This window comes from Centropristis striata, chromosome 9 (genome assembly GCF_030273125.1).
Source record: "Centropristis striata isolate RG_2023a ecotype Rhode Island chromosome 9, C.striata_1.0, whole genome shotgun sequence".
Classification (NCBI taxonomy): domain Eukaryota; kingdom Metazoa; phylum Chordata; class Actinopteri; order Perciformes; family Serranidae; genus Centropristis; species Centropristis striata.
In genome coordinates, this window is record NC_081525.1 from 30,047,498 (window position 1) to 30,062,935 (window position 15,438).

The 15,438-nt window shown below is 36.2% G+C and overlaps 3 protein-coding genes across 3 annotated transcripts; 2 read left to right on the forward strand and 1 right to left on the reverse strand.

The window, feature by feature from the left end:
* Positions 1 to 277: 277 nt before the first annotated feature.
* On the reverse strand, positions 278 to 5,347 carry dynlt2b (dynein light chain Tctex-type 2B). The gene is made up of 5 exons (XM_059341466.1): positions 5,171 to 5,347; positions 3,623 to 3,756; positions 2,298 to 2,367; positions 1,010 to 1,073; positions 278 to 912 (listed from the first exon to the last, which is right to left on the reverse strand). Exons 1-5 carry the CDS (start codon positions 5,215 to 5,217, stop codon positions 865 to 867), a joined length of 363 nt encoding a protein of 120 aa, XP_059197449.1. The 5' UTR covers positions 5,218 to 5,347; the 3' UTR covers positions 278 to 864.
* A 2,020-nt stretch (positions 5,348 to 7,367) lies between these two features.
* Positions 7,368 to 8,803, forward strand: si:ch211-276k2.2 (receptor-transporting protein 2-like). The gene is made up of 2 exons (XM_059342038.1): positions 7,368 to 7,724; positions 8,230 to 8,803. Exons 1-2 carry the CDS (start codon positions 7,591 to 7,593, stop codon positions 8,564 to 8,566), a joined length of 471 nt encoding a protein of 156 aa, XP_059198021.1. The 5' UTR covers positions 7,368 to 7,590; the 3' UTR covers positions 8,567 to 8,803.
* Positions 8,804 to 9,529: 726 nt separating this feature from the next.
* Positions 9,530 to 15,098, forward strand: LOC131977174 (receptor-transporting protein 3-like). The gene is given in 6 exon segments (XM_059340378.1): positions 9,530 to 9,678; positions 10,147 to 10,238; positions 10,241 to 10,328; positions 11,255 to 11,261; positions 12,984 to 13,189; positions 13,824 to 15,098. Coding segments are annotated over 6 exon segments (870 nt in total). The 3' UTR covers positions 14,152 to 15,098.
* Positions 15,099 to 15,438: the final 340 nt, after the last annotated feature.

The window sequence follows — 15,438 nt, forward strand, 5'->3', positions numbered from 1 at the left end:
CATGTGGAATGTATGTCGAATTTAATTGCTCGATAAAATATATATAATAATATAATATAAAAATAATAATGGTTTTATAAAGTTACAGTATGCAGTGTATATAAAATTACAGTATGTAGTGTATATAAAATCCATAATTAGTTAACAGTAGGTGATATTTCTTTAAATAACATTGGACATCTGATATTAAAACGTTCTTTAAATACCAAGCTCCAACACAAATATTTGTTAACTGCTGAATATTTTGCCAACATTAAGAGATAACAAAGCCATGGTGTCAAAATTGAACTAATGGTTGATTTATTATTTACAATCACCTTAGCAAAACAGAGATCATACAGGTGGTGATGCACTTGACAGAAAACGGTTGAAATTGAGTCTTTAATAACTGCAATTAACAGTAGTTTGCCAACAGTAATCATCTGTCATCATGTTGACAGAGATAAATACTGACCTCTACTGTAGCCATTGTGCTAATTCAAGCAAAAAAGTGAAGTACAAATATGCATTGTACTCTAGTAAAAACCCATTCTACTAATCTAGCAGGTTGGCTGAACAATAAATAATTCTTGGAAATAGAGACATTTCAAGCTGTAAACCCTTCAAAGTAAACAGGACACCTCAGTCTGCAGCTCAAGACAATCCAGGTGAAATCCTTCATATTTAAATCACTACAGTATCAGCACAGATGCCCATCGCTTCTACACTGGAGGTCATCTGTGTTGATCTCAAGATGCTGAAATTACATAAACAGTTACTTCAGATCAACGCACCGTGGTTCCGGAGTGCTGGCGGTGAGCAGCCTCATTGAAATGTTCACCTCACATCTTTCGAAAGACTTTTCTGTCATCCATCCTCTTGTCCTCAGTAGTAATAGCTTCCAAAAACTGCCACCACACAAAATAAGCTGTCCTGTACCCAGAGGTAAAACACAGTTAGTTAACAAAAATGTCTTTGAGAAGTCGGATCCCCACCTCTAGATCTGAGTGAAAGGATCAAAGGCACCTACGTTCATGAAAACATCTTCTGCATAGTTGTCTGTGTCAGCATCCCACAAACACCTTGAAGACATCCTGGTAAAAAACGCATGAAAAGGTCATGGATATGACTCTGAAGGTCTGAGCTACCTTCTGTAAGCTCCAACTGTGATATTTTTGAGAGCTGCATTTACATACATGAGGCGAGCAGAATAGTATAAACATAACATAAATTGCACAATATAAAACAATGTAATAAAACACTAGCAGCAGTCACAAAATGTCAGTCTTATGACTGATTGAATTGATTTTCTTAGTGTACCTTACACTACCTTCATAATCGCAACATTTTACCTTACCACTTTTTTAATTTAACAGGGTATTTATTAACATCAATGATGTAAACGTAAAGAGCACAACTGAGTCAAAATAAGCTTCTTGCTATTTTGACTGAAATATTGCTTGAATAATGCTTGCTTGAAACCATGATGTCGTAGCAAGAAAGGAGGCTACATATCAGGAAATATTTGAAGGCTTAATGTCATTCTCTGGATCCTCGGTGCCTTGCCATGTCTCTACACTGTCAATCAATATGTGCTGTGTGTGAGTCTGAGTGTGTGTTTGTGTGCGTGCGTGTCTATGTGCGTGTGTGTGTGCATGTATGTGTATGTGTACATACAGATGTGTATGTGGGGATGGGAGGGGTGGGTTTTGTCATTTTTATTGTCTGTTTTTATTCTTATTTTTTGTAAAGCACTTTGTGTTGCATTTATATGTATGAAAAGCGCTATATAAATAAAGTTTGATTGCTTGATTGATTGATTGATTGATTGATTGATTGAATGGATATTTTTCCAGTAAGGCTTAAATATCCAGGTCTGTTCATTATTTTACAAAAAATGAAGTATAAAGAATACTGCTGTAAAAATACAGTAAACCCTAAAAATTTAAGAAAATGCAAATGTAGGAAAGTAGTGACATAAATATAAAGAAGATGATGCTAATATTTTCTGTCCATCACTTGAAAGTTATTCATGAAAGGTTGATGGTCAAAGTTAGTGTATCCCAATTATACAGTAGTGTTCAAAATAATAGCAGTCCAATGTGACTAACCAGATTAATTCAGGTTTCTAGTATATTTTTTATTGCTACATGGCAAACAAGGTACCAGTAGGTGCAGTAGATTCTCAGAAAACCAACAAGACCCAGCATTCATGATATGCACGCTCTTAAGGCTGTGCAATTATTTTGGAACACTACTTTACAAAGGAGCTTTACCAGCTATTTTTTTTTGTTTGCTGCTACCAAATGATCACTCACTTGACTCCTTGTCCTCGTTGTTCTCCAATGACCACCTGCACGACAAGCTTATATCTGTCAAGCCCTGCATCTGTTGAAGAAGAAGAGAAATGAGCTGAACCAGTGTACATCAGTACTTGCATAACATTTTGCAGGGACAATACTGGAATGGCTACTAACATTTACATTCAATTAAAGTTGGGTTCATAATTTGGCAGAATATATTGGACAATTGGAAGGACAATGAATGTATAAAACATTTTATGAAACATTTCCAAAGCACTCTTGGTTGCTGTGTATCGGGCCTACATCGGGCTAGGTCTGCAGTTCTGTTGCCATTTAGTTGTGAATATTAATAAATTAATGCTGGGCTTACACCAAACGATTTCCCTAGTCCCAGACTAAAAACTGAAAGTCTTTAGTAAATCTAGGAGTTTTACTGGAGTCACAGCGCTCCCGTCATCTCCATCGTTAAGTTTAAGGTAGTAATCTGCTCTGTTTCATATCAGTCTTTTCCTAGTCTTGGCGTGCAGTCGCAGTGACATAACACAATCACCAACCAATAGATGAGCAGGGGAAAGGTCCCCGGTTCCAGACCGGCCAGTAAAACCACTTCCACGGGAAAAAGTAACATCACAATAATGCGAGTAGGCTCAGTCCTAAATAAAAATATAGTGATGTCATATATTTATGGCCACAAGCAAGATTTTGGGGGCGCTGTCTCTTAGTAAAGAGGACAGTAACCTACATAAATTAGTAATAAATAATGGATGATTAATGTACAATTAACTAAATGAAAGTTGATAGAGCTGATACATATAATTATTCAATTAAATAAATTATAATTAAATAGGAGATAAATGTATATCATGAATTTATTTCTAAATTTTCCTTTACTTTATTCTTCCTTATATCTATTTTTACAGTAAAATAGTCAACTTTTCATGTGATAAAAACAGAAACCCTTTTTCAGCTTTGTGAGGGGCATTTTGTGGCGTCTTCTCCTCTTTTTGTTGTTGTTGTTTTTTTCCCCAACACAAACCAATGCACACACTAGAGCAGCTGGAGCCAAAAGCTCCTTCTCCCCCATTTGTACGTTTTTACTAAGAGCATGAAAAAAAATGCTAAAATAATCTATTTGTAGTTTTGTAAATAGTTACCCTGCAAGATTCACAGTCTGTCTAAAATCTCAGTGAGAGACTAGGCTGGGACTAAAAACTAACTCTAAAAACTTGTCTTAAATGTGAGCAGGTGTGAGCCGATAGTTTCCAAATCTTTTCAAGTCTTCTGGTGTATATAGCATAAGTAACACTATAACACAAGAGAGGGGAGTAAGCATCACTCACTCTTCACTTTGTCCTTAATGCAGTCTGCAAGTGAACGGGTCAGCTCTGGGACTTCTTCTGGGTCGTAACGCATCCCAGAAAGTCTCTCCCTCACAATTTCACGAATGCACTCCTTCACAATGGATGACTTGAACCTGGATGATTTAACAGTGGGAAAAAGGCAGGACTTCAATCAGCTTCCACAGGCAGTGGGTCATAAAGAAAAACTGCTTCATAATGGTTATACATTTTTTTTATTCATGGTCCACACTATATTTGAGTTAGACATATAGTAAAGCCTACATTTTATATGTTTAATCGTATACAGTACGCTACATTCTATGGGTGATTCACACGAACATGGTACAGCTCATAGCAAAAATCCAAGAGCATTGAATACATATTTTATTTGACCCTTTATAACATATACAATCTAAAGTCACTGTTTAATATGAATTTATAATCTATTTCTGAAAAATTAAGGTATTTTCTGATATTCTTAGAGACGCTGTGAGCAAAATTTTCTTGGTTTTTTTCTTTGGCATTGTTGTTCTTTATACATGGTAAAAAACCATTATATTTGATTATATTCTGTTAAATTATACATTTTTAAACAAATGTATATTTATTTTTATAAAGTGTATTAAATATTTATTGTTTATAAGTGTGGGGAAACCATGACATTTTTATCTGGATGCATTACAGTAATGGATTTGTGAATCAAAAATATGTTCAAAAATAAAGAAAATATTATTTGAACACCAAACAATGAATTGTGCCTCAATATGGCTATAGTGTTCATTCATATAAAAGTGAAATATATTTAGTTTAATAAAGTATGTCCTTATGATATGATAACACTTTATTTTGAAGGTGCCTGCATGAGAGTGACATGAGCGTGTCATAAAAATGACATGGGATGTGTCATGGACATTAATGACACTTTGAAGTAACATTAATGCTCATGATACTTGTGATGTCATGTTTCTGACAGGCTTGTGTGACTCTTATGTAGACACCTTAGAGTGTTACCAATATTAGTGTCAACAATAAAACACTGATAAACTAAACTGAAAACTAAACAATCTCCCTCTAGCTCTTCTTTGCTGGGTTCTTATATGATGCCTATGAATGTGGCAAATTGTCAAAGAAGTGATGATCTTAAAGAGGTAAAATCACATGTTCTGATAAACTCAGGATGTAGGCGATTTTACCATAGGTGGCCATTGTCATGAGGAGATGATTAAGGCAAAAAAACAAAAACAATTTTGACAAAAAATGACTTAGGCGATTATTTTAATAGTGTGACGCTATATTAGTTAACTAACGTCAAAAACATTTACGCTAAATGGCGTTTGGAGACATAACCACGTAATTTGACTATGGTCAGTCTATTAAGGCTATTTAGCGATCTAAAAGGCTGGCGCTGATCATTAGTCAGCTACACTACAACACACTTAGCTTAAGAGTTGCTAATTTAGCTAACACGAGATATCGTTAGCATGGATTCACTACCTATAAACCAACTTCATCTTTGATAAATTATATTTAACCACTTGAGAAACTTACTTGTCCTGATGATTAGGTCGTATGAGATATGTATCGGACCCCTCCATCGCATCTCATCAATACCAAACTAGATACAACGAGAAGTAGAAAATAAAGAAGTCCGACTGCTGCTAACAAGCTAATCTGTGCAGAGTTGTATACGTTACCATAGCGACGTTTTCATAGTTTCCGGTTTCAAAATAAAAGTACGGTAAATACGTTTATTTTTATACACTCTATGGTTTCTACCTGGTTTCTACTGAAAGCGCGTACAGTACTCTAACGTGTATTTTGATTTATTCAGGGTTTTTATTTAACCTATGGCTAAATGATTGTTTTTAAAGCCCCTTTTATCAAGGTCACATTTTATTTACATGTTCCTCCTGAAAAATATCATGAGATGCTTTTGAAAGCTTTCGGAAGTGCTAGTAAAGTGTAGGGTTAAGAATATGGGGACACATTTTATAAAATTTGCTCTTTATTTGGTTTCATCATTAAACTTAACATCTCATCCTCATTTTTTAAAACCATAGTATATCTTGTTTTAATCTAATACATGCTAGAACGTATTTTGAAATGATCTTTTTTTTTTTTTTTTTTTTGCAATTTTCTTATCATTTTATGCAGCCACTTGCCACATGACTGTTTTAACATACTAGGAAAATAGGAGATCCAAATGATAACACTACACTGTTACAGTACATTCTCACCTAAGCCTACATTACCTGATCTGTTGGTCACAGAGTGGCTTGGCGGAGCTGTCGGAGGTCCTGCTCTCCTAGATGTTTCTTAGAAATTAATTCTTCAACCCACAGAGACGTTGCTAAACCCTGAACTATTTCCTCTCCAGTTATGCTTCAGTCTCCCTGTATTTCTTTCCTAAAATATATCATGCATAAAAAAGAATAAAAAGGCCTAGATACTGCTTTCTGGAACATGAAAAGATTTTTATGTATAAGATTTTTTTTAGATTTTAATAATTGTCTTCTAAAAATCCACTATTACCTGCATCAGTGTTTTTTTTTTTTTATTTCACTCCCTTCCCTTTACTCCTACATTGCCTGGAATTTGTCCAGGGTGAATATCCAAAGACACGATGTAGACAATTTATTGCGGCCCTCATCATGAAATCTTCTGCTTTCAATGCCTCGTCAACTGCAGTCAAATCAGAACATGTCTCTTTTAGCTTCTCTTATCCGAGAAAATCAGCACAAAAGGGCACTGATTTCAGGAGCAAATTAAATCCAACGACCTGGCTTTAAAGATCAGTGTCTGGCTTTGATTGCAGCAGGGATAGCATCTCATCCTGCAAAGCATCTCACCTTTGCCTGCTTTATTCAAGATAGGAAAGTTGGATTTAAATCACACAAAAGTAAGAGGAAAGGCCCTTTTGGCATTGCACTGGACCTAATAAAATCCACCAGTATTTTATCAGGTATCTCATTAAGGGGCCAAGGTAAACTATTTGCATAATAACAAGGTTTACAAGTGAATCAAACATCACAAATCCAATAATTGTGTTTAAAATGTACATGAAGATGTATTAGAACAATTAAAGGGACTCATTTTGAATTCCAGATCAATTGTGATTTTAAAAAAAGCCAGAGGGGTAAACAATTTGCACTTTGTTGAGTTGTTTTATTTACAGGCCCATGATGAGGTACATGTTACTCTCTGTTCTGCAAATGAGGTTAAATGAGCTTTTAGATCTGAGTGTTTTTATTGGTTTGTTGCAATTAGCCACTGACAAACATCTCCATGGTTCTCCTGGAAGAGATTATAGAAGGTTTGTGAGTTTATTGATTCATGTTAGGCACCATTTACTTGTAGTTCTAATAGTTGGATGTGACTAAGTATAATGTTTTAACAGCAAAGGTGTCATGATATCCGCATCATAAAAGAATGAGTCATTGCATAATCAAGCTTGATAATCTCGTTTTTATGATGAATTTTCACATCAAGTTGAAATAGAACCATGCACAGGAGAAGGAGGGAGAAATGTTTGAAGAATAACTGTGTTTCTCTAAATAGAAATGCCAGTGAATCAATTACAGTAAAGTAAGATTACCTTAGCAAATGTGTGCAATCTACTTAAATAAAAATAAAGTTAATATTAGTATATGTTTTCATTTCCTGCAAAACAAAAGAAGAAGAGGTAGCATATCACCAGCAGGTGGAAGTGTTGCATGAAAACAAAAAGGAAACGTTTCAGTTTCATTTCCATTGCAGTACTTCAATAGTGAGTGTTGTTATTACCTGAAACTTAAGGAAACCAGGTTGACACTTTTAAGTTTCACTTTCCCCAAACTCTCAATTGCAAGAGGCACAGTCTGTCAACCGAGGCAGGTTGAGTCATTCTCACAAGTTGTTTGCATACTCTGCAGATCAGCTGTGAGTGTTTTGCCTGTTTCTCTGCCACCAGCACCACCACCACTGACAGGATGGACCAGGGAGCGTGGACACGGCTCTTTGAGAATAAATCAAGGAATCTTAAAGACTCCTGGCGTCTGGAGCTTGAGGAAGAGCTTGTGCTGCAACACGGCTGGAAGAACTGTATCGTGAGCACAGGTGGAAGGTTTGTTGGACTACTTTGAAATACTTAAAATTGATGTGTTCATAAAGTATAGTATGTATATGATCAGTTAATATTGTTGATGCTTTAGGTTTATCAAGGTTTGTGCATATGAATATTCAATACTTTGCTTTTTCTTCCTTTTTTGCTGTTATGGTCAAGCTATTATAAGAGTCAGGTTAGTGTTATGTGTGTAAATGCAAGAATACATCAAGTCAAGAAATAATGTCATTGGCTGGACTTTGAACTCTTGATGGGGCAAAAGAACCATAGTTTCCAGATTATGTAACCAGGAAGGGTGTGACATAAAAGACTCTCTCCTATTTTCACAACATTATTTAGCCAGATAGTGGATGATTTGGGTCAGTAAACTAACTCTTTAACCCAATTTTATATTTTTTTCTCCCATACTACAAAATCTAAGTTTCTATACAGTAGCTAAAACGTGTGTTTTCAGTGTAACATCAGTTGGCTGGCGTTTTATTAACAAGCCTCTTTCATTTTAAAGGTTCAGATGCTCCGACTGTGGAAGAGGCTGGTCTTCTAACATGGTGAGGGTGGTCTGCCACATGCGCCTGTCAAACGGCCAGGGCGTCGCCAAGGTGAGGCCCTCCCGTCAGAAGTGTAAGAACTGCGACAACGGTCCAATGGAAAAGCCAAGCATCGACTCAGAGAACATCAAGATCCTCCTGGGGAATCTGGTGGAGAAGATAAGAATGAAATGCTACAATGAGAACCTGGGCAGAAAGAGGCAGGACTTCAGAAGCTTTGATGGCAAAAGACCCCATGAGCCTGCTCTTTGTGAGGCCTGTCACCAGGGCATCTGTCCAAAGAAATTCTTTTAAGACACCCAAAAGAAAAAAAAGCTAATCTCCATAATCTTTTATGCAGAAGCTAATTTTAGCAAAGCACTGGACTTTTCCTCATTCTGTTACATTGCATTGCTTCCAATGATAATCAGAACATGTAAGTTATCATGTTTGCTCTTGTTTCCTCTTGTTGTCGGTTTCCTTGAAAATGTGAATTTTTCTGCTTAAAAACATTAAATCAACCTCCTTATAAACAATAAATTCAGCTTATACAAGCAACAAACTGAATGTATTTGTGATTTTTGGTATCTTCTGTTTTAAACTAAATTGGTCAACTTTTTTATTATTTATATTATTTATTAAAAAGTCACTAAGGTAAATGGGATCTCCGGGGATCTGTAGAATGCTTAGACACTAGAAATTATTTTGAGACGTGTAGGAACAGTAGAAAATGGCATATTGTTCATAACATGCACACAGCATAACAGCAGCACCAGGCAGTGTTGCATGAATACGACACAGAAAAACAGTTTCAGTTACATGAAAATAAATGTAACTGAAACTTCACTAGGGCACTCAGTCCTGGGTGCTTTGACTTGTTTATGAGACGCATAAAGGCAGCAATCATATTTCAGGTAATCCACATAAAAACGTATTATGTGAGTGACATAAAAAATGATTAAAAAAATAAATACATTGTAAATAAAAGTAATTTTTGGTGATAAATAAGGCACCCAAACACACATATATCAATTACATTTTAATAGCGTTTCCTTCACTTCATTTATGTGTACAAACAGACTGTCCAGTTATAAGGGAGGCAGTGCCCAAAGTCTTTTTATATTATAGACCCAACACTTTAAGTTTCACTTTCCCTTCTCTCTCTATTGTCACAGTCTCTCAGCCTAGGTTTGATGAGTCATTCTAACATCTATCTATTGATCAGGATAGCTCAGTGTTGTGTGTTCCTCACATACCAACACCACTGCCACTGACAGGATGTGGGAGCAGGAGTGGACACGAATTTTCCAACTGGAAGCAAAGAATCTTAAACAAGGAGACTCCTGGCGTCTGGAGTTAGATGAAAATATCGTGCCTGATCACCCAAACTCAGGCTGGGAGCAGTATGACAGGAGTACATATGGAAGGTAAGTGAGCTGAACTACTGTTAATCACTGCAGCTGAGTACTGTATGATATTGCATTGTCCTCTAGTGCAGTGATTCCCGTCAGGAGGGGCCCGACCCCCCAGGGGGGCGCCAAAGATCCACGGGGGTCGCGAAGCCCGCTTGATTTTAAGGGATGTAATATATCTAATGTGTTAAATATAGATGAGTCAGCATGTTATTCATTAGTGGGGGAAAAACACACTGAATACACATTGCTACATTACATGTTTATTAATTTATTTAAATAGAAAAATCACAATTTCTGTTTCTGTATATGCAGTTGTGTGGGCAAAAATCTGTCTGATATTTGGATAAAAACTCTTGCAGGGATTGAAATAGATTGAAATTTTATTAATTTAAAACAGCACTTAAATAGCAGAGAAAAATGTGATTTTGTTAAAGGACCAGCTCAGACTTTCTCTTACCTGGGTCCTCTGTCATTTTCAAGGTTCAAATGCACTGGTTGTGGAAGAGGCTGGCCTTCCAGCCGGGCCATGGTGGTCTTCCACATGCGTCTGACGGACGGGCAGGGCGTTGTCAAAGTCTGGTGGAGAAGATAAGAGTCAAATGCTATCATGAAGAAATGGGCGAAGGAAACAAGCCATCCAAACCCAAGAAACAACATCATAGGTCACAATCATTTAACTCATATTTATGTATGCTGGAAACAGGGGAGTACTATGATCACAGTCAGTATGACTGACTATGTATAAAGGATGCAAAGGATGAAACCAAGGGTCATATTAGCACCAAAGTCAGTGTAGGGAGATGGAGGGGTGGATGAATGGGTCATACGAACACATCCAGTCCAGTTTGAAACCCAAAGTCAACATTGAGTTATTTTATAACTTGAAGTGCATGACCTAAATAAATATGCGATGTAAAAATACATATGCAACATACCTGTATATAACATTTCTTTAGCATGTTACGTGACAAGTATACTTATTTAAAACCAAGCCATGATCTTTTTAAAAACAAGTATGATAGTTCCTCAACTTTACCAAACTGCAAGCATATCACAACATTAACCACATTTTAAAACTGCAACCAGGACATTTAGGCTGTATCCCAAAGTCAAGGGAGGATCCTTAAACTCCAGTCCAGGATCCTCCAGAGGACAGAGTCCTTCTTTTGCCCAAATTTCAAGGATGCATGTGTGTATCCTCCGTGCATCCCGAGGACCCATAATGCCTTGCGGTCACCGGTCTACTTGGAGATTTAAAAGCGGCGAGCAAAGAAACAGCGATGCCGGTGGCACAATATGAATTTAAATAAAGAAGAGTTTTCAGTTTACACTAAATATTTGTTATCACATAACTTACAAAACTTGTGTTCAAAGTCAAGCAAACCATACCCATAAACAAATGGCAAAATATTTATTTATAGATAATAAACATCACCTTGATACATAGCCGGTTAAGTTAATTGATGCTTCTCAGTCGCTAAATGTATTGATTATTATTTCATTTATATGCGTCAGATGATGATGTACTGTGTAAAAGTATACGTAGCTATGCCATTCAGAAAGTTATACATGCTTATTGTGTTAACAGACCGACAGTCTGCTATTATCCGTTATTGTTATTTATAAATAACTGTTACTATACCGTACTGCAAAATAAAAAATGGGCTAAAAAGTCACAGAACACATTTCCATGAAATGTAAATGTGTAAATACAATTTCAAAATGTGGTTTTGAAATTGCAGCGCTGAATTTAATCAGGACATCCAATTACACAATGACATACACCTGCAGACTGAAGGATGTTCCATTAGTTATACCAGTGATAGGAAGGACTCCTGCCTCGCCCCTGGAGGACCCCACTCTGAAGGAAGGATCCCAACAAGGAAGGATACTACCAAGGAAGGATCCTCGACATTGGGATACAGCCTGTTGATTTTGAACTGCATGTGCATTCATTTATGAACACACACCCTATGTGATCGTATAGTTTGGCGTCTTGTTTTTAAGTCTGGCTGTCAAAAGCCAAATGAGCTGCTCGTTGTGAGTCCTGTATAAAAGGAGTCTGTACAAGGAATTAACTTTTAATTCATAATAATAATATTTGTCTCAGGCTTTGTCTGGAGTCCACAAAAGTGCCATTACATTACTTCTTCATAATGTGACGACACAAAAGTGAAGCAATGTGCAACAGCTTTCCTCAGACTGGCTTGAAAGTCCATGATGAAGACAGGCCAAGAAAAACTGGAAATAAGGTCAAATATATTTAGTATAACAAATATAGAACTAGATGTTATCCTATTTTGTACCTTATATATGTCATATTTGCAACATGTGTTGACATATGCAACATTTAAAATTATCTATTGATCATGATTATGTTTTGAAAGTTAAAAAAAAAACACTCATTTTCAAAATCAAATTTTATAAAAAAAAAAAATGTATCAGGTCACATAGGTGAGGTTGTGCTGAAAAAATGAAACCAACATGGCATGGTTAAGATTTTTTAAGTGGCAGGATTAATAGTGTTATTAAATGGACAGAATAGCCCAGGACTCCAAAGGGTTAATGTCTAAGCTCATTTTAACAATGCATAAAATAAGACTACCTCCTGTCATTGTGTTTCATTGTTTTGTCCCCTCTAGCATATTGATATAATAATAATAAAGTGCATGTAAGCTTTTATGTTGGCAAACAAGTTTCTTGAAAATGTGAATTTGTTTGTTCCTAAGATTTAAACCATCCTGCTTACTATGAGATGTAATAAATAAATAAATAAATAAATAAATAAAGCATATACAAGCAATTAACTGAATTTATTTGTGATTTGTAGTGTTGGCATTTTGTGTTTTCATATAAATTTGTCTAATTTATTCATTATACATATGAAGAAGTCACTAAGGTAAACAGATCAGTAAACAGTAGAAAATATGATATGTGCAGGTTGAGAAAAGTGGGTGTTGTACATACAGCAGAAGAAAAGGCAGCAAAACACCAGCAAGTGGCAGTGTTGCATGAATACAACTGGTCAATGTTTCAGTTTAATTTATCCTGCAGTCTATCACCAGTCAATGCATTGGATCTTTTATGAAAGACAAGACAGCAATCTTATTTCAGTTTCATCAAAATAAATTTGCCTTCCCTATTAATTTAGAAAGTCTATGGCCTTTCCCCATTGCTGTCATACTATAAAACTACAACCGAAACTTAAGGAAACCATCATCATATAAGTTTAATTTTCTCCAAACTCTCTACGTGTACAGTCAAAGTCCCTCGCCAAGATGTGATGAGTCATTACAAGCTGTTTATAAACCGTGCAGATCAGCTGTCAGTGTTTTATCTCTTCTTCAGCCACCAGCACCACCGACACAGACAAGATGAACCTGCAGGAGTGGACAGAAATCTTCCAAAGGAAAGCAGTGGATCTAAGACAAGAAGACTCCTGGCGTCTGGAGTTTGATGGCAGTATAGTGCCTGACAGCCCGAGCTATGGCTGGAAGCAGTACATCAGGAACACATCGGCATGGTCAGTGTGATGGACTTCTGTTAATCACGTAGCTGTGTGTGTGTGTGTGTGTGTGTGTGTGTGTGTAGGTGTGTGTGTGTGTGTGTGTGTGTGTGTGTGTGTGTGTGTATATATATATATATATACATATATATAGTATGATATATATTAAGTTAATACAAATTATACAAATGCATGCACTTAGTTACTAAGTATATATATATATATATATATATATATATATATATATATATATATATAGTATTATATATGTTAAGTTAAAAATTATACAAATCCATACACTTAGTTACTAAGTGTATGCATTTGGTTTATTAAGGTTTGTGTGTACTATACTTGCTTAAGGAGGAAAAACTGGTCCCCACAGATAAAACCATCAAATTGCAGGGTAATGCTAATGACTAGGTTAGGGTTACGAAGAGTATAAATCTTTTTTTTTTTTTTTGATTTAAGATGTGATTGTGCGAGCCCAGTGTCAACTGAATCCAACTGGACCTGTTTTGCCTGTATACCCAGTATGCCAGCTGCCCAGCCCTAATAAGAGTCATACTGAGAGAAAAGAACACAGAAAGTCATTTTTTAAAGGGCTAGTTCAGACTTAATTCAATAATTTTGGATCTCTGTTATTTTTATCAAGGTTCCATTGCACTGACTGTGGAAGAGGCTGGCCTTCAAACCGGGTGATGGTGGTCTTCCACATGCGCCTGACAGACGGCAAGGGTGTTGTCAAGGTGAGGCCTTACCGTCAGGACTGCAAGAATTGCTCCGACCCTCCAATGGAGAATCCGGAAATCACCCCAGAGAACATCGACATCCTCCTGGAGAATCTGGTGAAGAAGATAAGGGAGAAGTGCTACGGTGAAAACCTGGGCGAAAACAAGTTTTTCAATAGACTGGATGTCAAAAGTCCACATGAGCCTGACCATTGTGAGGCCTGTAAGCAAGGATTCTGTACACAGGGTTGAGCTTGTGTTGCTTTACATTTTGTGGATTTAAAATGATAATATTTGCCTCGCACTTTTATGCCTTAGATTATATTAGAAAGCATAAGAATTCACTTCCTCTTATTCTAATGTACGCTCTCGTATATATACCTTCTATAATCTATATCATAATCCAATCTTGGCTTTTATGCTTATTCTGGTTGTCTTTAAAATATGAATTAATCTGCTTCAAACACGCCTTGTAACAATCAGAAATGTGATAGATAAATAAAGGCTATACAAACAATAATCTAAACTCATTTGTGATTTGTTGGGTGGGTATTTTTTCAAAAGATTTATTTATTATTGAAAATGTAAATAAGGAACCTACTGAGGGGATGAAGGCCTGTCAATTAATTGTGATGTTTAAAGTTTCTTGAAGGTAAAGTGATCTGTAAACAGTACAATACTTAAATCTTTAATGTAATATTTGTGCAGGTGAGAGATTTTATAAATGGGATATTTTGCATACTGGAAGTATTTTTATGCATAGTATCAGCAGCTAAAGTGTCATACAAGAAGTGAAGTTACTGCATTTCTAAGAAGAAATTAAGAAAGAGTGTCACCCACACTTGTGCAGTGTAACTGTTCCTCTGCAATTACAGGAACGCTACTGATTCAATAAATTTATCAAAATACCTATTGGAATAATTTTATTTTCATGGACAATCCTCTGTTAATTGTGGTTTCATTTTCATTGTGATATGTTTGGAAGAGATTGAGTATTAAAGTTTAGAGAAGATATACCCTTTATCTGTCAAGAATAAATCACATCAGTCACAATCATTTCATGGAAAGAGATAAAGAATATATATTTATTCTAACTTTATGAGCAACCATGTAGTTGACATTTAAACTGCCTCTGTACATTTGTCATCAACAGTAGTTCATTAGAGCACCACTTGTTCAACATCAATTAAATTAATTAAAATACAAAGAAAGGTGAATTTACACAATTGTGTGTTGGCATAAAGCTGTGCAACCAGTTTAATCCTTACAGACAGCATTCAAATCAAACTAAAAAGGTTGGCGTGCAGGAGGTTTGGGTGACACTAGAGGACGTTTCTTACAGGTCACCCACACTTTATTTGCTTACCACCCGCAGGTGTGACATCGATGCCGCCATGGTCAGTCTTCACCATCTGTGAGTCACACACTGCGGGACAATCCATTCACGGTGGTTTATCTTTGTTTGTATGAAACCACCTCCAGGGAAAGTAGCTGCCGTGCAGACTTTTCCACTTACCACATCATTTGCAAGGGGTTTGT